The sequence below is a fragment of the Anopheles stephensi genome, chromosome 2 (assembly GCF_013141755.1).
Source record: "Anopheles stephensi strain Indian chromosome 2, UCI_ANSTEP_V1.0, whole genome shotgun sequence".
Lineage (NCBI taxonomy): Eukaryota > Metazoa > Arthropoda > Insecta > Diptera > Culicidae > Anopheles > Anopheles stephensi.
This window is the reverse complement of record NC_050202.1, coordinates 51376749-51400311: the sequence shown is the minus strand read 5'-3', so window position 1 is coordinate 51400311 and position 23563 is coordinate 51376749. Positions and strand designations below refer to the sequence as shown.

General features: G+C 45.0%; 4 protein-coding genes across 52 annotated transcripts in view; 2 read left to right on the top strand and 2 right to left on the bottom strand.

Annotated features, from left to right (window-relative positions):
- Window positions 1-23563, top strand: part of LOC118502631 (flotillin-2) — a 158674-nt gene that overhangs the window by 130166 nt on the left and 4945 nt on the right. For 22 of the 48 annotated variants that reach the window (XM_036035016.1, XM_036035018.1, XM_036035035.1 and 19 more), the window contains 3 exons: window positions 12592-12779; window positions 16799-16937; window positions 22704-23542. In XM_036035016.1, the coding sequence (XP_035890909.1) occupies window positions 12592-12779; window positions 16799-16937; window positions 22704-23542 (1166 nt within the window). Of the gene's footprint in view, window positions 1-12591; window positions 12780-15626; window positions 15791-16798; window positions 16938-19183; window positions 19501-19902; window positions 20749-20878; window positions 21176-22703; window positions 23543-23563 lie in introns of those variants that run through there. The other 26 variants (XM_036035055.1, XM_036035051.1, XM_036035056.1 and 23 more) reach the window with 11 other exon arrangements.
- On the bottom strand, window positions 361-3229 carry LOC118502621 (glucose dehydrogenase [FAD, quinone]-like). Its single transcript, XM_036034995.1, has 2 exons — window positions 1306-3229; window positions 361-1230 (listed from the first exon to the last, which is right to left on the bottom strand). The coding sequence occupies exons 1-2, from the start codon at window positions 2824-2826 to the stop codon at window positions 754-756; spliced, it is 1998 nt and encodes a 665-aa protein (XP_035890888.1). The 5' UTR covers window positions 2827-3229; the 3' UTR covers window positions 361-753.
- LOC118502619 (glucose dehydrogenase [FAD, quinone]-like) lies at window positions 3341-5812 on the top strand. The gene is made up of 2 exons (XM_036034992.1): window positions 3341-5012; window positions 5081-5812. Exons 1-2 carry the CDS (start codon window positions 3354-3356, stop codon window positions 5528-5530), a joined length of 2109 nt encoding a protein of 702 aa, XP_035890885.1. The 5' UTR covers window positions 3341-3353; the 3' UTR covers window positions 5531-5812.
- Window positions 5872-10551, bottom strand: LOC118502626 (glucose dehydrogenase [FAD, quinone]). Of its 2 annotated transcripts, none has more exons than XM_036035006.1 (4): window positions 10388-10551; window positions 7785-8175; window positions 7539-7709; window positions 5872-7458 (listed from the first exon to the last, which is right to left on the bottom strand). In XM_036035006.1, exons 2-4 carry the CDS (start codon window positions 7984-7986, stop codon window positions 5960-5962), a joined length of 1872 nt encoding a protein of 623 aa, XP_035890899.1. In that variant the 5' UTR covers window positions 7987-8175; window positions 10388-10551; the 3' UTR covers window positions 5872-5959. The 2 variants fall into 2 exon arrangements, with proteins under 2 accessions (XP_035890899.1, XP_035890900.1); XM_036035007.1 differs by lacking the exon at window positions 10388-10551 and adding an exon at window positions 8275-8523.

The following is a 23563-nucleotide window of genomic DNA, read 5'->3' as shown; positions in this document are numbered from 1 at the left end:
GGCAATCAGTACGTAATTGTTCTAGTGTTGGTTGAGCACAACGCGTTCGGCGCCAGCAGTACATGTCCAATAATTATTGCACAATCCAGACCGCATAATGTTTTTTTTTTCTCAGTTTTATTGATTAACTTTTTATGATTTGTTTTTACCGAGAGAACAAGATATTTTAATTTTATGTGAATTTTTTCTTTTACATTTGACATAAAAAGTTCGCTCGGAACTATTTTTATCCCTCAATGCTCAGTTATGCCGCACGCATAACAAACCTAGTGTTTGTTAGGTGTTGTGGGATATCGTTTGCCATCACTTACACACATTTGTTCAGTGTTTTTATCACCATAGTGTTAAATGTAAACAATCTTAAAGTATACTAAAAAAGTTTATTTTGCATTTCAATTTGGCGTCCTCCTGAGCAATAGTTATAATTTCTAATGTTGTTGTCTACAATTCGATAATCTTCTTAATCCTAATCGGTCGACCCCGGAATGGGCGACGGGCCAAGTATTATACACCCGCGAGCGCACACGTAACTGATAATCAATTCTTGGAAGTGCTTGATAATCAGTGTCAACATAGCAAATTTTGTTTTAGAATGCACCGATCTACTTAGCTTATTTTAGAACGCTGACTGACAAATGGCGCATTTGCTGTTTATTTTCCTTCTTTTTTTGTTACTTGCACGATGCATTACGTGAAAGGCTTATGCATGACACAACTACAAACTACACCACATCAAAAGCTATAATCTTCACACTATGGCACCCTGTTGGTGCTTTGTTTATCGCGTGTCACTATGTTGGTACGCTCTGGGTGATATTGGTAGTCGATGGTGTCACACTGCCGGTAATGCTCTTCGCGCACCAATGCCGGCAAATGCGCATACTTGATCAAATCGGCTGCCCGCTCTGCAATCATGATCGTAGGCGCGTTCGTATTTCCGGTCGTAATGGTCGGCATTATGCTGGCGTCCACTACGCGCAACCCACCGATCCCATGTACCCGCAGCTGACTATCGACAACCGCCATCGGGTCGGTGGCGGGACCCATCTTAGCCGTACCGGACGGATGGTAGATTGTCTGCGAGTAGTGTTGTATGAGACACTTGAAGAAGTCATCCCCGGTGATGCCGTGGCACGTGTCGCCATGCTCCACGTCGTAGATGAACGTGGCGTTGATGCGCTTCATGGTAGACGTTTCCGCTACACGAACTCCAAACTTGAGTCCCTCAACCTACCGAGTACAAATCGAAAACTATCAGAAACGTCAAAGATGGTGATGGCTACAAAATCTTTTCTCCTGCCTTACCAGAATATCCAGATCACGTTCGACGTCAAAGTAGTTGGGATATATCTTGATCTTGTCGTATGGATTAGCACTGTTCAGTTCCAACCATCCACGACTTTCGGGCCTCATTAACAGTGGCATGATCAGAAATGAGTCATGATACACCCAGGATTCAAAGTTACGCGCGTAGTAATCGTACGTAAGTCCGGCCCCCGCCATACCCTCCGTACCACCGTCCGAAATGTCAGACTGCGCTGACATAAAGATCTGCACATCACCTCGCCGACTTGTTGGGTTGTTGTACTTAGTGTTAATGAATCCCATCACCTCGCAGGAAGGCATCGCCACCAGCCGGCCCTGATTGCGGAACAGAAAATCGCGTGCTGTTGACACATCGTTCACCTCGAGCAAACGCACCGAAAGTGGTGTGGTTCCGTTTGGATTCTTTATCAGGAACACACCTCCACCAGCAGCCACATGATCTTGCAGATTTTGACCGACACCGGGCAGCTCATGGATCACCCGTATACCGTGCCGCTTTAACTGATCCCGTGGTCCAACGCCGGACAGCATCAGCAGGTGTGGACTGTTTAGAGCACCCGCGGATAGAATGATCTCTTTCGTCACAAGCACTAACTGACGCCGGTTGCCTTTGCGAAACTGAACACCATAAGTACGGCGATCGTTCGGATCTATCAGTACCCGTTCCACCATCGAATCCATCGAGATGTGTAGGTTCTTCCGGTTCGCTACCGGACGCAGGTAAGCCTTAGCCGTACTACACCGCAAACCATCTCGTATCGAACCATGCAACGGAGCAAACACCAGCTGATTGGGTCCATTAATTTCTTCCGAAAGTTCCATGCCCAATTCCCCAGCCGCCTGTAGAAACATTGCTTGCAGGGACGAATAATTCCGGAAAAGCTCCACCGTCATCGGTCCCGTCGTGCCGTGATACGGTCGACCGGCAATGTTTGGATCACGGACATTTTCCATCTTCACAAAGTACGGTAGAACATCGCGCCAGCTCCAACCCACATTACCCAAGTTTGCCCATTCGTCATAGTCTTCCGCGTTACCGCGCACGTACATCATCGCATTCAGCACGGACGAACCACCGAGAACTTTGCCGCGCGGCCAACTACACCGATTACCACGCATTCCCTGACAGAAGCGTTCGTTAGGTTCCGTCTCAAACTGCCAATCGAGCGGTCCCTTCTGCAGGGCCGGATACAGGTACGGGAGATCACTGAGGAACGTCTCGTCGGTACCGGCCTCTAGCAGAAGCACATTCCAATCGCACACCTCGGACAACCGTGCCGCTACGGCTGCTCCCGCACTGCCACCACCAACCACCACAAAATCGTACACGTCGTAGATGAACTGTGATGGGATGTCTTGCACCCGGTTTCGGAAGTCGACCACGTCCGTGCGCTGCAACCAGATGCAGGCATCGAGTAGTAATAATATCAACGCACTGCTTGGACGCGTAAGCATAATACGCATTCGCGTGTGTTGGCTTTCCAGTGGACCGAATCCCATCGCGAGTCACAAGGGCACGAACTGAGGAGACCACAGGGAACAACAGAATTTGATTGTTTTTCGTCACACAGCTGATACGAGAGTTTTGGAGTTTTGGATGGTTTTGGAGAAAATGTTCACTTGACGATTCATCGCAAACTAAGCTCGCAAAGTTTCTAAAGAGACGTGCTAGGGTTGAGTTTATTTACAACGGTTTATTCAAAACTGCTGATGGCATCAGAATAGACACGGCGTGCAAGTAACAAAACGGGGTCGTTTTATGTACCGAACGGCAGGGCTCGGAACCGTTTCGACGTAAGTTTGACTATGACATCATGTTGTAGATATTTGGAGTTATTTAAAAACAGGATTTTATCACCCTTGATAGGTATATTTGGGCAGGTGATAGTATTTCCTCCCTTTAAAACAAACCTTGTACTAATTGGATGTACACAAGCGCATCTTCTATAGGTTAATAGCTTTGAACGAGCTTTTGGACCTTTTTTTAGTACAAAAATGCGTTATTTTTGTCTTGTTGTCTGCCATTGATGTTATTAAGACACTTTGCCACATCGATTATACTGCTGGCGTCAGTCTGTTTCCAGTACCTGTCCAGTGCGGAGCACATTTTTCGCCTCCTCAGTAATTGTGCCTTAGTGACTGTGCGCGTCCCTCATTCCCTAACAAAAATGAACGCAATCGGTACGTACGAGGTACGGACGCGGCTTCTCTATACGTCACGAATCGGTACAGTGTTTCTGCTGTTGATCGACGCAAGCATATGGCTACAGCGGCCAGACATTGTGGATTTCCATCATCGTGTTCAACCGATCCCGGGACCATTCATACAGGACATTTACGATTTTGTGGTAGTTGGGGCTGGTTCGGCCGGTGCCGTGATGGCAGCACGATTGTCCGAAATTTGTCACTGGGATGTGCTGTTACTTGAAGCCGGTACAGACGAAACCTACCTCACCGATGTACCGTTCCTCTATCCAACGTTGCAGACGTCGCGTGTCGATTGGAAGTTTCGCACGGAACCGTCGGACCAGTTTTGTCTCGCCATGGAAGACCATCGTTGTCGGTGGCCACGTGGAAAGGCACTCGGAGGCAGCTCAACCATCAACGCAATGCTGTACGTGCGCGGTAACCCGCGTGACTTTGACGCTTGGCGCGACCAAGGCAACCCGGGCTGGAGCTATGAAGACATGCTGCCGTACTTCCTGAAGCTGGAAGACATGCGCGATCCTCAGTATGCGAACCTATCCTACCATGGCCAGGGTGGTCCGATCAGCGTGGAACGATACGGTTACCATACGCCATTGCGAAACCTGCTGCTGGCCGGGATACGGGAGATGGGTCTTACCAATCGGTACGGTGAAGTGAATGGGCCAGTGCAGAGTGGGTTTGCCGTACCGCATGGTTCCATCCGCAATGGGTTACGGTGCAGTACGGCTAAAGGATATTTGCGGCCTGCAGCTACGCGCAAAAACCTTCACATATCGACCAAAACGATGGTGCAGCGGATTTTGATCGATCCGAAAGATCGCCGTGCGTATGGGGTGCAGTTCGAGAAGGAAGGCCGACGATACTATGTGATGGTTTCGAAGGAAGTGATTCTATCGGCCGGTGCACTCAACAGTCCGCATTTGCTGATGTTGTCCGGGATAGGACCACGGGAACAGCTGGAACGGCATGGTATTCGTGTGATCCAGGACTTGCCCGGTGTTGGAAGGAATTTGCAGGACCATGTCGCAACCGGGGCTGGCGGGTACACGGTTCAATCACCTCCCGGGAGCGGTCCATTAGCGTACGATTTCGCCGATGCAGTCGGGGTGGATACGTTGCAACGGTTTCTCTTTAACGGCGACGGGATGCTTTACGGCATGTCACTGTGTGAGGTGATGGGCTTTTTGAACACCAAGTACCAGGATCCGGCACTGGATTGGCCAGACATTGAGCTGTTTCTCGCTAGTCTTTCCGATCTGACGGACGGTGGTCGGTTCGGTAAGCGTGGATCAGGTATGAGCAACCAGTACTACGCACAGGTATACGAAGAACAGGTGTACAAAAACTCGTACATGGTCATACCGATGTTATCGCGCCCGTTGAGCAGTGGATGGTTAGAGCTGGCAAGTGGAAGCCCGCACGATCGCATCCGCATCTATCCCAACTACTTCCACGATCACAAGGATATGATGGTGTTGGTAAGTATACTTCCTTATTGGACAAACGGAAAAAGATTCTCCTGACTTACGCTCTGGTTACTTCGTAGATCGAAGGCTTGAAGTTTGCCGAGGCTCTGGCTAACACTACCGCGATGCGCAAAATTAATGCCACCTTGATCGACTACTCTCGGTCCCCGTGTCGACAGGAACTATTTCCGAACAAGGATGACTTCTACATCTGTTTGGTGAGACATTACACGCAGACAATTTACCATCCGTGCGGTACGGCTAAGATGGGACCTGTCACGGACCGGATGGCGGTTGTCGATCGTTTTCTGCGCGTTCACCACATCGATGGGTTGCGCGTTGTAGATGCCAGTATCTTTCCCGTCATTACTACCGGTAACACGAACGTTCCAACGATTGCAACCGGCGAGAAGGCGGCCGATCTCGTTAAGGCAGCGTACGCAGCGGATTTAAGGGCACACGCGGACTCGCTTCGGGAATGTAAAACGCTCCACGATGACTATTCTGCCAAAGCGATGGAACAGAGCTAGACGTGGGGAATAGGATAGCAAATTAAACTGAACGATATTTTTCGGCGAGGTTATTTAAGAAGTTGTATTAACCTGTGTGCGAATAGTTAAGGAAACTTAGGATTATCGGTCGGTCTCATCATGTCTTCATTTTCAACCTATTTTTGCCAGGTGTTGTATCGTTTGTAGTATAAGAAAAGCACATGTAAATATTCATACCAATTCCTTTAAAATCTGTATTTAATCTCACTGTATTACCTATAGTACATTCATAAATTTTTATTCACTACTAATGGTTGGTATATAAATTAAGTTTCTTATCGTATAGTCTCATACACACCCGTCGCATTCACGCATTTAAAACAGAACCATCATTCATCACATTACTGTCGCTTGGGAGGAAAATCATTTTTACATAGATGGGATTTAAGCAATAGAGAGAGCATCCAATTACGCCACGCCGCGCTTGATCCAAAAGTCTTTTATCATATCGGCACCCTTCTCGGCTATCATGATAACCGGTGCGTTGGTGTTGGCACTGACAAGCTTTGGCATGATGCTGGCGTCGATTACACGCAGCCCGCGTACACCGTACACGCGCAGCTGTGGATCGACGACAGCCTGCTTGTCCCAGTACGGGCCCATCTTGCACGTCCCGACCGGATGGTAGATCGTGCACGTGTAGTGCCGAATCATGCACTCCCAGTAAAGGTCGGTGAACATCTGTATGTGCGCACAGCCAGGAAACTTGTACGCGCTCAGCGTCGACTGGTACTTCTGCATCGTCTGTGTTCGCGACAGGGCGTACGCTATCTTCACACCTTCGATCAGCGTACGCATATCACGATCGTCGTGCAAATAGTTCGGGTAAATGTACGGATAGTCGAAGGGATTGCTGCTCCGCAGCTTTATCGTGCCAACGCTGTTCGGTCGCAACAGCATCGGTATGATGCTCCACGCATCCATGTTGTTGATCGGTTTAAAGACCGCGTTGTAGAACGCTTCCGTTAGACCATGGGCCTTGCGCAGTTGGTTGCCACCGTCCGAGTTGGTCGAGCCGGATACGAAGTGAAACTCAATGTCTGGATAGTCGTCGGATGCGTTCACGTACTTCGTGCTGACGAAGGCGAGCCCTTCCACCCCACCAAGAATAGTTAGTGGACCCTGCCCTAACACTGCGTACTGCAACACGGTCGACATCGAGTGGTAGCGGTTCTCCACGATCGATACCGGTTGGTTCACCATAAACGTTAGCCCACCAAGTCCGATGTGGTCCTGCAGGTTCTCACCCACCGGCAAATCCTTGATCAGCGGTATCCGATGCTTGGCAAGCTCGCTCTTCGGCCCAATACCCGAAAGCATCAGTATCTGGGGCGAATTTACGGAACCACCCGATACGATCACCTCCTTGGAAGCGCGCACGTGGTGCACTTTCCGATCGCGAATGAACTCCACCCCAAACGCGATCTTACTGATCGGATCAATCATAACGCGCGTCACGTGGGCAAACATGGCCACGTGCAGGTTGGGTCGCAAACGTGCCGGTCTTAGAAACGCTTTGCCCGTACTGCAACGTCCTCCTCGGCGGATCGTTCCCTGCGCTATCATAAAACCGGTCTGCTTCGCTCCATTTAGGTCCCGGTTTTCGTAGCCCATCTCGACGCCCGCTTCCACAAATGCAGCCGCCAACGGTGTGTGGTAGGGTGCCTCTCCAACCGTTAGATAGCCGCCAGTCGAATGGTACGGTGTGTTGGCCAGATACGGGTTGGTGTTGTCCTCCGATTTCTTGAAGTAATACAGTGCATCCTTGTAGCCCCAGCCCGTGTTACCCATCGCTTCCCAGTTGTCGTAGTCTTTCTTGTTGCCGCGCAGATAAAGCATGTAGTTCAGTACACTGGACCCTCCAAGTACTTTACCACGGGGCCAGTTGCATCGTCCGCCATTCATGCCTGTGTTTGAGTATAATGTAGAAGTGGTAAAGGAACGTTAATACGTTACGACAAGGTCAATGTTTTGCACGTCTACAAACCTAGACAAAACGTTCCTGACGGTTCTGATTTGTATTTCCAATCCAGCTTGCTGAGCTGCAGATAGCCCGCCATTAGCGGTACCTCCGATATCTCCGTCTCATCGCCACCGGCCTCCAGCAGCAGCACATTCCAATTCTCCACCTCAGTTAAACGATTAGCCAGAACAGCTCCTGCAATCGAGTGCAAGAAAGCCACACAACAAATCTTAAGTCCCGTTCACGACATATCATTAACGTTCAGCTTACCGGCAGATCCTGCGCCTATAATTATAAAATCATACTTGTCCAGCATAATCTCCGTCGGGACGTCGATAACACGCGCCTCCGGATCCATGAACTCTTCGTACTGGAAGTAGGCAATGGCGGCTACCAGCATCGGCACAAACCAGCCAACGCTCGAGGCAGCCGTCGCGACCGAGCCAAAGGCTGCACCGACAAGTTCACTCATTCTGAACCTAGTAGGAGTTGCAGTTGCAGTCGATAAAGTTTTCGGCACTTGATTCACTCGCTGTCAACAGGTGTGGTTGATGGTGTACGTTCACTTCACTGCATAATGCTGCATAATCACGTGGTTTTTAGTTCAGTTTTCAAGGTTTTACTGGGCCATTTTCCGAATCACTGGTATAGATATTCCGTCCTATAAATGGAGAAAATAGATTCCTTTATTAGCTTGTTTCACAATAAAATTATCCTTCCAGCTTTAAAAACCAGTGTTCTTAAACGACTTGAAATGGACCTGAAACTATGGCGTCCATGTTTTTGCATCCATTCAAGCAAGCTTTCTACACATTACTGTCTGTAACTTTCTACAATGTCTCCGAAGCAGTGTAAATTAAACAACACAATATGTAATCAGCATTAGTCATCAATCATACTGCTGCCATTATGCCAAAAGGTGTTGCTTCACACTTTTCGTCGACTTCCACTGGCAGCGTCACGATCACTAGCGCAGAATGCACATGCAGTACGCATTTTAAATGTTTCTCCACTTAACCGACAGTTTTCTGTTTTATTTTCAATTAACTCCTACTCAAACTGTGACAAGCAGCGCTAGTAGACGAAATGGTAGAGCCCTATCCCGAAGCCACTCGCGACATTACGGCTGATGATTGATTTCGATGACACACTGATAAACGCTTGTGAAATCGTCTTCCACCACCTTACGTCACGACACGATTTTGATCCATTTTGCCACGAAACTATCGGAATGTAATGCACGCGATGTACGCTTTCCTTACCCATTACAGTGTGGCAGTGTGTAGAATAAACGATGTCATAGATTGTGGCACCACGATCACGTACGATTGCCGAAAATTTTTAACGATCGTAATTGAGCGAATGTCTGGAAAGCGCTTTATCCGTCCCCTTTCCTAAGCCCCGAGTACTTTGGAAAAGTGATGCCCTCCCTGTCGCTACGTGACGGGAAATTGTAATTCGCAACATAGTTTGCCCTCCGAAAGTCACCAAAAAATTGTGTTCCCAATTTTTTCACGCATCGGCACATGTGAAGTAATTAATCAATCGCGCTTTGATGCGAACGTTTTTGTCATTGAGTCTGTAAAAGGAGCAAACAGCCCTATCACACATGACCGACCCGACCTGCTGGAACTGGTCGATTCGGTCCGTGCGGGAAAGCTGATCGTAAGTTACGTGGACACACATGCATGCGTTTCGATGCCTTGCGTAAGGCCAGAATACGGAATGCTTCCGAAAGGATTGGGAAATCACTTTCACTGATCGAATGTTCGAACGTGGGCTCGTCGATGGTGGTGAATAAGGGCGATGGAAAGAGAAAACAGAACAGCTATGCAAGACCCGCTTTTACCCTGTTTTTATGTTCGGAAGCCCTTTAGCCTGTGCAGCCAGCTTCCACATGAAAACGCATCACCTGCGCTTTACACAACTCCGGTGGCTCACGGGATTCACGTTGTTCACTTTCTGTCACTTTCATCTTCGGTGGTGAGCACACGCAACGACCGATTCCCTTATTGGGTAGAGAGACCCTACACGTTTCTCTAACTTTAACACCTCGTTCACGTTCATCGGAGACCGGGAACTACAGTACTATCTTCCGTCAGATGTACCGTGTGCTAACGACCTTAACCTCCAAAGAAGTGGGAAAACAAAGGCACAAACTAGTTTTCGTTTCTCTGGCCCCAACTTTGAGTTGACCTTTGGAAGGAGTTGGACTGGTGAAGGTTATAAGGGAAGTAACTGTTCCACGCAAGTTGAAGGCAAAAGAGCTATCTATCATTTCGAGACCATCTCCAAAAACAAATTCTGATTGATAATCTATTATCAGAACTCTTAGAACATCAAACACAACTTCAACTTTGAAACGCTGCAACGGAATAGAACTCTTAAAAACCATCCATGTCTTTTTTAAAATAGCTTTTCTTCGTTAGTCACCACACCATTTCTAGTTGCAAGACCCACTTCTCCGCATCAAAATCAGCTTTCTTCCCTGTGCCTTCCAGCCAGGAAATCCCGCATGTTTGTATTCCGCACCAAAACAAGAAATGGGTCATAAGACCGCAGACCACCTTCTGCTTCTTTGATCACCACGCTGCACGCCGCCTGCAGACACAACACACACACACATGCACAACCCATATGTACACGATTACACCGCCCCGGCATCATTCTTTTGGAAAGTAGGTCTTCTTCAGGTCGTCTGCTTCGACGGTTTCTCCTGTTCTTGATGTAACTCCGCGCGATACACGGATTGGGCCCGAACACATGCCCGAATAAGAACCAAAAGTACCAAAAGCAACCTTCCCCCCCCCCCCCATCCGGGGATGGTTCCTCAGCCACTCAGCCACGATTATTGCGCCGTGTATTATTCTGACCTTTTTTCCACATTTATATTCCACACTGGTGTTGCTGGGCTACCCATTCACTTCACGCACGTACACGATCACCGATCACCGAATCATCGCTGGAGCACCAGCGTTGCTGTGTTCGTTCGTTCCTTGCAGCTGCGGCCACAGGTTCCACGGAAGAAAGTTGGAGCTCGACTGACGATGGGCCGTCGTTCGCCCGATCGTGTTGGTTCCGGCCCGGGGCCACCACTTCTCCATCGGATGGCGCGTGGTGGAGGATCTGTTAAGGGTCGGTTTTCCGTCGGCGGGTACCGTTACCATCCCCGTACACCGATCGGCATCTTTATTTCACCGAACGGGTATCATCGGGTGGAGTTGCAGCAACTCCAGCTGTTGCCGATTATATTATCTATCTATCTTTGGCACTACCCCCATCGAGACTCGTCAGACACCTCTTGGCTTTAAGAGAGATTGGTGTCTGCAATCCGCCCAAGAAGCACATCATCCGGAGAGTGCACGAGCGAATGTCTTGAAAGAATGTCATGTGCTGGAAAGTGGTAGTGATGCTAGGTACGGCTCATCATCAGTCGCCCTTCCGGCGAGTTGGATCTCGTCCTTTACTATAACCGGTTTCGAACTGCTGTCATTGTACTTGAGACTACTTTTGACACAACTGCTTGGTGATGAGGACTTATGCAACTTGAGGAACCTCAGAATTGAAGTCCAAAGTATAACAACTGTTAATCTATGTCTTTACCAATGAGCTCTTATAACGGTTCTGGAAAATTTATGAAAACGCTGGCCCCCATTTTACACCTGATAAGAAAAAGCCCGCTTTTTTGTAACTAATCCCCCACAAAAAAAAAAACCTGCAGTTCAATGTCAATGTCACGGTTCGGTGAGCTTCGCCAACACATTGACCGTCCGCGGAAAAGTACGCTGACTTCTTTGCTCTGTACCGGCTGGGAAAGAAAATATAGCGGCTCTACTACTTCTACTTGGCCAGGTTTTTTTCGTCTCTCTTGTTTTGTTATTATTGGCCATTTTTTCCTTCGCTCATTCACTGGACCAATAAGAAAATACCGGTTTTTCTTCGCCAGCTATAGCGCAAATAAACCTCAACCGCACCAAGCACATGGACTATGCAATCACCTCACTAAGCCACACTCAAACATCGGCGTACGTGCAGTTTATCATGCACCAACCTTATTTACTTCACTTCACTTTCTGCCTACGGGGACCCAGTGGACACTTGCATTTTCCGACCGGTCTGACTCATCTGCCTTCCCTACGCTATTAGGACAGGAGAAAACTCTCGACAACGGCCAGCATCAAACGACAGACATTCCATCCCAAGCTTAGTTCCCGTATATGTGTCGATAGTAAAAGCTTTTCATCCATGCAAATGTCATCAATGCCGGCGCGTGTATAAATAGTCAAAAAAATGCTTTAAACGCATTTGCTTCTGTCACACTCGTTCTTCTTTCTATCGTGTTGAGTTTATTTATTTCAGCTATATTATTTTCCTTTATCTCTCTCTCTTTCTCTCTCCGTTCTTTTTCCTCTTTTTTCTCTTTCTTGCAGGAGGTATACATTCACTGTCTGAGATGGTACTTGTGTCTACTTCTTAACCTTAAACTTAAAACCTAACCAACGTAGTTCCGCTATATCATGTGACTCGCTGACGTTCGGTTCAGTAGGTCACTGTCGTTTCGGGATGGAATGGTATGGACCGTGGATACCGTTGTCCCCTTACATGCTACACACATACAGTGCGCTTACCGAACCAAGCCTGCATTTGGAACGTCTAACTGCCTGCGTTTAAACCCATGCCAAACCGGTGGCCCCAACACTCCTTCATCCGCACTTAAGCTGCTAACAACAGACAGATGAAATGGCGTTAAATAATACTTAAGTAAAAATTTTCCAATTATAAGTACATTCGAGTATAGTGGCAACTGTAGTAGTCTTCATCCCGAAAAAAAGGGTCCATGTGGTTTGCAATCGTCATCGCGCACCCCGTATTGACATTCCCGTGTGTTTAGTGCGCCTAAATGTATGCAGTTTTCATAAGGCGTTAGATGGAACGGTTACATTACACAAGCACAAAACATTATTTATCAAACAATTTATTTAAACTTTTTTTCAGATCGTTCTTAAAATATCGAAACACTAACACTAATGTCTGCAATTTCTCTTCTCCTCTTTCTTTGCTCCCTTTTTTTTCGCAGGTGGATGCTGTGGCTCGACAAAAAAGCGCACGATTGTCGGTGGTTGGGCATGGGCCTGGTGGTTAGTGACCGACGTTCAGCGGCTCTCGCTCGAAGTGATGACCCTGAATCCGATGTGCGAAATGGTCGAAACGGCACAGGGTGTCCCGTTGACCGTGACCGGTGTTGCACAGTGCAAAATCATGAAGGTATTTATGCTGGACGCCGGCCCGGAACAGTTAATGGTCCGCGGGCGGCCGGCGGTTCGGTTGTGTGTCCATTCAATTTGATCATTTTTAGTTTTAGAATACTTTTGTAGTTTTGTCGATTTTTTTTTTAGTTTGTAGTATCTATTGTATGAATGAAATGTTTGTTTTTTTTGGCGCATCATCGTCGTATGGTAAGAGCAGAGCCTGGTAGCTGCCCACAAAAAAAACCCGGAAGCCGCCATCTTTACTTTGATTTTTTTTATAGTTGCCGGATGTTTTCGTTCCTGCTCCTGGATATATTTTGTGTTTCATCTTTTAAATTTTTAAATATTTTTTCATCCAATTCTTAGTAGTAAGTTTTGAATATCCATTTTACCTCTCACAAGTACAAGTAGCTCCTAGAAGCATGGCAGTGTAATCCTTCAATGAACTATCAACGTTATTTATCAAACAGCAAGCGACATACCCAGTAACGCTTCGTTTAATTCGAAATGCAGTGTTTTTAATATATTTTTTTATAAATTTAAATGCATTTAGAATAGTAAAATTTATTCAGTTTCAACCTTTCCCGCTGTTCAGCGCATTATCTACATGCCGAGCTGAGTAAGTGAAGTTGCATATCCTTAGCTAGAACGATCGATGCATCGACTCACCGTTCCGTACAAAACGATCAGGTGTAATATACAGTTCATATTCGCATCCGAGCAAAGTCACCGTTCCACTTGATGACTGATGTGTGCGTTTCAAAATTTCTAACTAAACGTACCGATACACTTACCAGCTAAGAATATCCTTAAGTATATGCGCGATATGTATGATGTATATAATACATTCCTCAGTACCGTTTTAAGTAGTTGCCTTAAGATAATCTCTTCTCTTATCGATAGCAATTCACTGTCTGGTTTTTATTTTAGATCAAAAGAGAAAATGTAAGTTTCTAGTTCATTCTACCTTCTTCATTCGATGTGTCTTTAAGCACCTTAGGCGTGTGATCACCAGTGTGTGTGTCGCTATTGTGTTTGATGTTACCTGCTGCTAATGCGTTCTCTCACTCCACCACACGAACACAGTTGATGCTTATTATGATTTATTTCTCCTGGAGGGTTGGCTTTTCTGTTACGCTGTGTTGGGCGCAATTAGGAATACAATGCTGTTAATAACTTCTCCACAGGATAAAGAACTTCCTTTTCAATAGACAGATTGCTCCTAATGGAGCTCTACCGGGAACCTTTTTAAAAGCAGTCCAGACACTCGGTCTCGGGATGTCGATACGTGTGGGTCTGACGCTAGTCGTGCTATCTTCTTTTCTTCAACATCCGTGGGCAGTAACGCGGCCAGGGTCGTGTGAATCCTTAGCCTCGGTGGAACCTTCGTCTCAAGGCTTTTTTCTCAGCGGTTCCATTCTGTTCTTCATGCCCGATCGTGATCCAAACAGCCCATTCCTTGTGTTCGCCAACCACACACCGTACGGATACTGTCTAAAGGTTCATCTAGAGTGGTTACCAAACTACATCAACCTAACGCTCGTGTGCGATTGTCCGGAAAGTTCCAGCCAACCGATCCTAGCACCGAACATCCTGCCGGACCAACTGAACGCCTTCGCTTCACAACCTTGGTCCACGATACGGCTTGTGTACGCGGTACGGAACAAGTACGCAATCATCTACGGATGTCACGATCACGGTAACGATACCGTCTCGGAAGGAATCATCACGTTTGGTCGGACCTTGCGAAACTACGAAGAGTATACAACTCTGTACCTTTCGACACTTCGTGCCTCGTTTTGGCCGTATCACAAGCATCTTCTGGCAGCTACACAGCAGTACATGATGAACCACAGCCAGGCGTTAGGGTGCAATTTTCGGCATCAGTTCTATCTTGATCGAGGGCTCACCAAATCGGACATTGCTCTTACCGTTGTCGTTGGCATTATGGCGATGACGCTGTTGCTAAGCTTGTGTGTGAGATACAGCTGCATTCAGATGCGTGTCATATGTAAAGTTGTATAAAAGATCGAACCACCCTGTGTACTGTCCTTGTTCTGGCTTCTGGATTACTGTTGGGATATAGTTAAATGTATATTTGCACTGCGTGAAATGTTATCCCTTGCACGGGATCTGCTTGCCCCATGTTGTAGCCTTAGCTTAATATGTTCTTTTATTTATTATATCTTGTATTAGCTGTACCTGTTTACATTTGTTACTTTATTTATTTCCACAATTTTCTTTCCCATTTTAGCTGTTCTTCGTAGCTGTTGTTTGCTTTTCGAAATTGTTATCTTAGCTTTTTTTTACAATGCCTTACTTTCATACATACTTACGATTATGATTTCTATATTTCCCTATATGTTTGATTTTATATATTTTTATAAGAAAAAGAAATGAAAAAGAAATTAACATCCTTATTCAGTCGGTTATCATTCATCTGCTCCTTACCCTTTCCTTACCCCATTTCCCATCCCATTCCTTGTTCCCGTCCGTCCATTCGCCTCCCGCGAGGGAAAGGCATCCTTTTCTCTGCGCACCAAAAACAAACCTTCCCTCGATTCATTTCATCAAAAACGCTCATCGCCAATATCCGTCACTATTTCCGTTTGGTTTTCCGTTTTGTTCTCGACGAACCTTTCTTTTGTCTACCCCACCACCCTCTAGAGCTAGAGCTAGATACAAAAAAAACTCCCCGTACCCCATCACGAGCATTGAATTTCGAATTAGCCATTTGCTAGAACGGTTTCGGTACTTCTGTCGCTGAAGAATGATCTTATGTTGGGGTTTTACTTTCACTCTTGTTTTTTTTTTTTGTTTTCCCTTGGTTGTGTGTTTAACGTTTTCTTTTCCTTTTACCTAGAAAACCGAGTCGAAAGCTAGAGACACGTTCAAGCATCCCTAGATTTTATTGGCTTGGAGAACCGTATTAGCGTGCTTGGCTGAGGCATTTTGTTTCAGTTTTCGAATGTTTCCTTTAAGTTCGAGTGACGCGTGCCCTTTGTGCCAGTTCCATAGTGATTCAAGGTGTGTGTGTTTGTTTGTTTTATAGTTTTTGATATAGTTTTTTTTTTTCTTTTCGGTTACCATCTCAATAGAGTTCTGATACGTTCTTGCAGTGTACTTACTATCGCTCCATAGCTCTTAGAACATGTCAACCGTTAGGGTTGCAAAAGCGTGCGTGTTACAAAATTGATTAGTTACAATTTTTTCAATGTGTTTTGTTATCATAAACCATAAAAAAAACACGTTTGAATGAGTTTTTTTTTTCTTGTAAGATTCTGAATGATTTTTCACGTTAGTATCAGTACAGCCAACGGAATGCTTCACGTTTAGGGGTTTAGTTTTCAGTTTTAAGAATCGAAAGAATAAACATACTTTTAATGAAATCAATTCAAGTAATTTACGTTTCTTTTATTCAAAAACCGATTTGCAATCACTACTTTCTCCCCATTTGTTGCGCTCGCACGGTTTCAACTGATATCACCTGCCAATAATGTTCACGAATGAAGGCCCCCCTGCAACTTCAGTTCGAAACTACTTAAACGATCCTCGTTTCAGTCACTCACCATATGCTGCCCACAGATTTTTTTAGTTTTGTGTGTTTTTTTTATCGCAAATTTCGTTGTGAATAAATTGTTTTTCATTTTGCAAAGCATTGTCTTTTGCCTTCTCTTTGACCGTTACCGCAAATCTGGATGTTCACTTACCAAACACACGATGAATATGAATTTTGTTTCTTGGGGTTTCGTTACCCTGTTTCATTGGCACTAGAGCATAGTGAAACATTTTTCAATGCAAGAATCGCATCAAAGTCACTCTAGTTTTCGAATGTCTCAGTCTTAACTCCTCGCGCGCGTACGAAAGAATACTCATGATCGCGATCGTACAACTTTCTGTCCCCCCCATCCCTGACAAAATTCGTATAGCGTAGAGGATCCTTTACCAAAACCCAAACGGGTAATCGCGACGGATAGCTGTTTCTCATCCCCGACTGTGGTTTTTCTTTCTCGTTTCATTTCTTTCTTCTTATAGATGATGAACGTCTATTATTTTCACCATCAGGCCGACGAGCTGCTTGGTACGGCGAGCGAACAATTTCTGGGCAAATCGGTCAATGAGATCAAGATGACAATCCTGCAAACGCTCGAAGGTCATTTGCGAGCCATTCTCGGTAAGTTGCGGAGTCCCGCCACGTTCGAAAAAAAAGTAAGCAAAGAAAAGGAAACAAATTGTAGGCTCATTTTGTTACTAGGTACAAAACATTATGAGATGTAACAAACAGCTTTTCACTAGCCCTAATCCTTCGTAGTAGTGTTCTCGTGTGTGACGAAAGGTCAATTGAGCAATGCATAATCCCATGAGACTCATTTTTTACCTCTCGCACTCTGACATCGCTGAGTAGCATTAAACCGCACGCTTGCTTTAATGCTGCGTTCAGGCGTATGGCTGAACCCTAATGAATTTCAGCTCCATTCATCTGTCTCCAGCGAGTCAATGTCGGTCGTACTGTGTAGTTGATGTTGAATGATCACACAGAGTGCAACCCATCGGAAGAAAAGAAACAAAGGCAGAAACGCCAACCGTTAGCAACCAAGCATATGGTGAACATGGAAGAAGTTAAGTAAACAGTACGAGTTAAACCCAAAGAAAAAGGAGGAAATCACCTTAAACCTTCTCTTGTGTCGCACGAGCCCGGCAATGTAACAGGAATGTCGGTCAGCCATCGGTTGGAAACGTAAAGTCACGTCCGCCAGAAAGTGCAGAAGGGGTATAATTTGCGAAATTCTCTTTCTTCCTGCAGCGTTGCGGTGTGGTTGAGTTGGGAACAATATTGAAATTTTCTTTCTAAAACTTATAGACGAGATTGTATTAGTAAATATTTAAACCATGCATTTTTGCATTTTTTCATACTATCATCCCATTTGATAAGATCCCGAAACAGATTTAAGCTATTAACTGAGAACGTATCCTGCAAGAGCAATGCTGATGCAACAATGCATTACAACTATGTAACCGGCATTATTGAGTGTCAATGAAGACGCCAGCTCTGAACAGCTTCTCTCACCGCTACCGGTTCACTAGCTCTGTACGCTCACTCAGTTACATTGCGTTTGCTCACTATGGGAAGACTGACAGGGTTTTCCGCAAAGTTTTGTTTATTTCAGGTTTGGTAATGTCTTTTGGTTTACTGTTTTGGTGCTCTAGCTTAAAACTCTAGCATCTAACAGTTTATTGGTATAGAATGTTGAATTAAACAGAGCTTATTATAAGGTAACCCGATTTGTTCGTTTGTTTGATAAAGTAAATAAAATTGTTTAGTTTTTATTGATTAGTATAAGACCACAAAAGGGAGCTCTACATTGTTTTCTTTGATTTTTTTTTTGTTGTACAACACATTTGTGGTCACAAAATAAGGTTAAAACAAAACAAAATATCTCTTAAACAAAAATGGTTCAGTTCAAAGAGACTTTGACCTACAGGTTAAATCTATCTCTAAGTAGAGTCATTTATTGGGGCGTTCTGATGATAATTCAAAATAGCTAGCCTTGCATGGGGTTTTGAACCCCGGTCCTGCCATGTGAAGATTGGCGCTGTTATCGCCTCTGCCATCGGACCACCCCGGATTATAGTTACTTTAAAATTATAATTATAATTATTATAATTAGAAACTTTCATTGATCGCATTCCATTGATCGCGTTATCCAAATAATTAGAATTTTTCTTCTTATTGGGCGCTAAAAGCGCAGCTCGGTCTTAACCTGCAGCAAAAATTGTTTGTCCTAGCCTTTCAGGTGGACGCATTAACGCCATCACTCCATCTCAATTTGAGCATAGCACGCCTCCTCTGTCAGTGTAAATCAATAGGTCAAAAAGCTTTTCATTAAAATACTAAAATTATTAAGTAATTTTTGTTTTCATTCGATAGGCGCGGTCTAGCCGAATTGCTAAATTATGAATCATTTCTAGCTTAATATTACTTTAACTGCTTGTATCAACATCTTTACAAATTAAAGTGTTGAAGACTATACGAGTTATGGGCTTTTTAAAACTAATTTAAGCCATCGTTTGAATGAATTATGCACATTATAAGTTACGCATTTTTATGAGCTCTAATAGGCGGTCTTGACGTAGCACAACTCCAAGCAACTATACGATTTTGCGAAAAAATGCTCTAAGTCTGGTATGGAAATATATCAAAAACCGACAACATTTTTCGATAAATCAAGTTTGCACTGCTAGTTGCGCTTCGTGTAGACCGCCATTAAAAACCTCTGAAGTTACATTTTTCACCGACTTCAATTAAGATCGGCAAAATAGATCAAAAAGTAATTTTAATTCCGCTTGCAAAGGCATCTCGAGAACCCTGCAATCGTTGCAGGAAAGACTTTGGCGTGCGCGGTAACTAGCAGCCGACATTGACTGCTTGAACCAGGAATCGGCCCAGCAGTCGCCGCGAGCGCGTCATTCAAACCGGACAAGCATAAGTGTAGCGTGATAAGTAGTGCCGGAGCTTGAAGAAAGTTTCTTCTGCCAACGAAACACAAGTACTTTCCAGTTGCGTCCGATTGCAATCGAGAAACAACACCATTGTTTACGCATTACGAACCGTGCGTCATTGAGTGTTTTTGTTGTTTGGTTTAGAATTTTTGCTTTCAATCCTACGAATCCAGAAGTGTTTTTGCGAACAATCAGAAAAGGTGTAAAGTAATGTGTGCAGATAAATGGTGCAAAATGTTCGTGAATATAGTGCTAACGAAATCTAATTAGTCATCTAATTTTTGATAATGAAGTGAAATATGCAACGTTTGATTGCAAAATTTAACCGTTTTTAGCTTAGCTCAGTGTTAGTAGCGCCAGTTGCTACTTGCTACTTGCTAAAAGATCAACCCCTCAAGGTTGCCCGTCGAACTTTGCCGCTTCTAAGTAGAAATTATGCATTAAGCTATTGGCAATTTATAGGTACAGGTTTTTCCAGTTGTTGACCATACACCACAATCGCGCTTGTTACATTGGTCAAAGTCAAACTTCTCTACTTTGTAAAGTAGAGACCCTTGCAAATGGTAAAATTGCTTGTCACGTGCAACTACTAACTAGCCACCCTCGTCCTTCCGAGCGACACAGTTCTTGCAAGGGTTTGTTCCCCTTTTTCCTCCCCCTGCTCAAAGTCACGTTGGGAAAAACGGCTTGGAATATCTATTTTCATCTAGTGAATGACGGGTTGGTATTGATTTTTTGCACATGGTCTTCAAGCAAACATTTTGGACGGTGCGACCTCCTGTTGCATGCTTCAGGGACTTTGCTTGCAGTATGAATTTCGAACGCACACAAACAAAATGTGCTCCAATGCGACCCCATGCGGTTCGGATGCAGGGTTTTTTAAGGCCAGAACAGCGCACTGACGATTGTCGGTGCTCAGTTGTTAATAGTATCTCTCGGACTATTAAATTGCAATACAGATACAGCTAGTCCAAACTGGTCCGATAAACACACCTTCCTCATTGCTGATAACACATTGCGACAAATCTTGCACCAGAATCGCCAACCATCAACGGTGTATTTTTTTGTTCTTATCTTCATCACACGATAAGCAAACAGCTGTACCGTTCGGTTTGTTTGAGTGGTGAAGAAGAACACTCGCGATCTATTTATCTTGAAGAGAAGGCGATATGATTTTAATGCCATGTTGCGTAGCGTTCAATGGTTTTCTTGAAAGCAAAATTGAACATTTTTATTACATTATCCATCGTGTGAAATGCCGGGTGCCACTTGGTGGTCACTTCTTTGTCCAAGATAAAACGAAGGAAGTACGGTTTGCTCTTGAAGAAGGTAGTACACTTCCGTGAATTGATTACGCTTCCGCGTACAGAGGGTGGTAAATAGTATTAAAAGAGGTTCCTGAACAAGAACCAGCACACCATCAGTAAACCGTTGGAATCGATACTGACGCTGTGGCAGGCAACAGTTCAACGGTGATCTTGAAGGTTAGCAGTGTCGTTTTGCTAGTCGAACGGAACTGCAGTCGCTTTATGGTGGCGTAATGAACTTCAGCGAATGCTGATCAATCTACTAGCTTCATTTTAATCTCCAACATCATGTGTTCTAACCCAACAGTTGAGTGAACGAACTAATACAACCTTCCATAAATCGCTTTAGCGATAAGCCTCAAAGTGAAGCATTTGGTTCCGGTGTACAATAAAGTGAATAAAGCAAAACCTTTCTGTCTGACCATCGTCGTTACATAAACTTCCCGCTCGAGAGAACGGTTGAGTGCAAGTGTTGTGAGATCATTAAAGTACTAGACAACGATTAAACCACTTCCAACAAACAGTGTGCCCAGATGGGTTTCGTCTGGATGGGTATGCTGCAGCTGGGCATGATCTTTGGTGCAACGTACGGTATTATTAAAAGGTAATAAAAACGGCTGAAAGTGTAGTTTCATTAACAATTTCTTTCTCCACCACGCTACTTTGTAGTCAAGTGCGGTTTGATGTGGTTTCGTGCCCTTTAATGTGTTATTTCAACACCTTCTTTTGGCGGTTGTCACTTTTAGAAACTTTGTTCCTGTTTTGTATACATAAGCCGTATGCACACAACAATTGCATCAAGGGCTTAAATGAGCAAGGGCAATAAAAATAAATTCCCCCCAATTATATCAATGGCAGGCTCCTCTATCGCGTGCCCCACAGGCCTAATCGGTTCATTATGTATTGTCGGCATACCGTGACCGTCGTCGAAGGTGATCATCACTCAAGTTCATATTAATTGAGGACAATGTTGGCGTTCTTGCATCACTTATTTAAATCATTGATTTTGGTTGTGATAAGCATGCCTTAAGAACCTCCGAGTAGTATGGGTTCGCGTAAATAGTTTGCTATGACTTTGACTATCTTGATCACCAACTCTACCTTCTTCTTCGCGGGCGTCGAGAGGTCTTGCCCTGCAATTCCTAGTTTCCTTGGCTTGTGTTAACCTTCGACTAGACATTAAATCCTGCAGTTCTACCCTATTCTACCTCAAACCCTCATGTCTATGTCTCGTGGCTATCTACCTACCAAACTGTCAAAAATCGTACAAATGTTTAGAAATCGGGGCGTTATGGGCGTTATGTTGATTCGCATCATATTAACGTTTGGGTAGAAAGCATTATGATCAGGCCGTCAACATAGCAATACGATCTTCAAAAGATACAATTATAAATTTAATAGCTATCTGACCATTAGTCGACAAGTCAAAATATTTTGAGCTAAGCAAAAAAATTGGACAAAAACGAGTTTCTTGTGTTTCATTTGATAGGGAGGAAAACGGTGCAAACCACAGCTTCATAAATGTTACCCAAACTCAACCAAAAAATTTCCTGTTCCAAAACATCAACAGAATGCTCACAGGAAGAATCGGCCTTCGAAACCCTTCGTATCAATACCATTGAAACTGCATGGCACGGTGCCAAGAACGTTTAAAAAATTTATTCCAAAATTTGATTTACCTATAAGAAGGTTATTTGAAACTACATCTGCCATTTCTGGCTTTCTGTGACCTGATTTCACCCATAACGGGATACTGAATTCTGAATACAGGGAGGCGCGGTCTGGATGGGGTTTGAACCCCAGTCCTGCCATGTGAAGACTGGCGGCGTTATCGACTCGGCCATCGGACCGTCGCATTAAAAAAAAATATTATCACATTCTTGAAAATGATTTGAATGTAAAGCTTTTGGTCCAATTTTTTGTCCTTTTTGCTAAATAACATCCTTTCTACTACAGCTGAATGCCATTACGAAGATAACATTTGCGTTTCATGATGTGAAACACCGCCTATAGAATATTTGTTTCCTTTTCATATAAAGTGATAAAAGTTACTAATAGAACTTACATTAAAATAAAATAAAATAAAACCCTTGTTATTAATCACTTTCAATCGCCATTTTTCCCACCCACAGGAACGCTTACAGTCGAGGAGGTGTACAAAGACCGCGATCAGTTCGCAGCGTTGGTGCGCGAGGTCGCGGCCCCTGACGTCGGCAGGATGGGCATCGAGATACTGTCCTTTACGATCAAGGACGTGTACGACGATGTCCAGTACCTGCAGTCGCTCGGTAAGGCACAGACGGCGAGCGTGAAGCGTGATGCTGATGCGGGCGTTGCCGAAGCCAACCGTGACGCTGGCATACGGGAAGCGGAATGCGAAAAGAGCGCAATGGACGTAAAGTACTCAACGGACACGAAGATCGAGGATAACGCACGCATGTACAAGCTGCAGAAGGCAAACTTTGATCAGGAAATTAACACTGCGGTAAGAAACCGGTCGACCGATAAGCTTAAAACAGGACACCTTATGCACTTCCGGTGTTTTTTTTTTTCTCGTCCGTTACATTCACAGAAAGCTGAATCGCAACTCGCGTACGAACTGCAGGCAGCCAAGATCCGCCAGCGCATCCGTAACGAGGAAATTCAGATCGATATTGTCGAGCGCCGCAAGCAGATCGAGATCGAAACGCAGGAAATCAATCGAAAGGATTGCGAGCTGTCCGCGACCGTAAAGCTGCCGGCCGAGGCGGAAAGCTACCGCGTGCAGACGATCGCCGAGGGTAAGCGCACGCAAACGGTCGAAACGGCACGTGCGGAAGCTGAGCGCATCAAGAAGATCGGTTCGGCGGAAGCGTACGCCATCGAGCAGGTCGGAAAAGCGGAAGCGGAGCGGATGCGCATGAAGGCGAACGTGTACAAGATGTACGGCGATGCGGCCATCATGAATATCGTGCTCGAATCACTGCCTAAGGTACGTGCACGACGCTCGCGG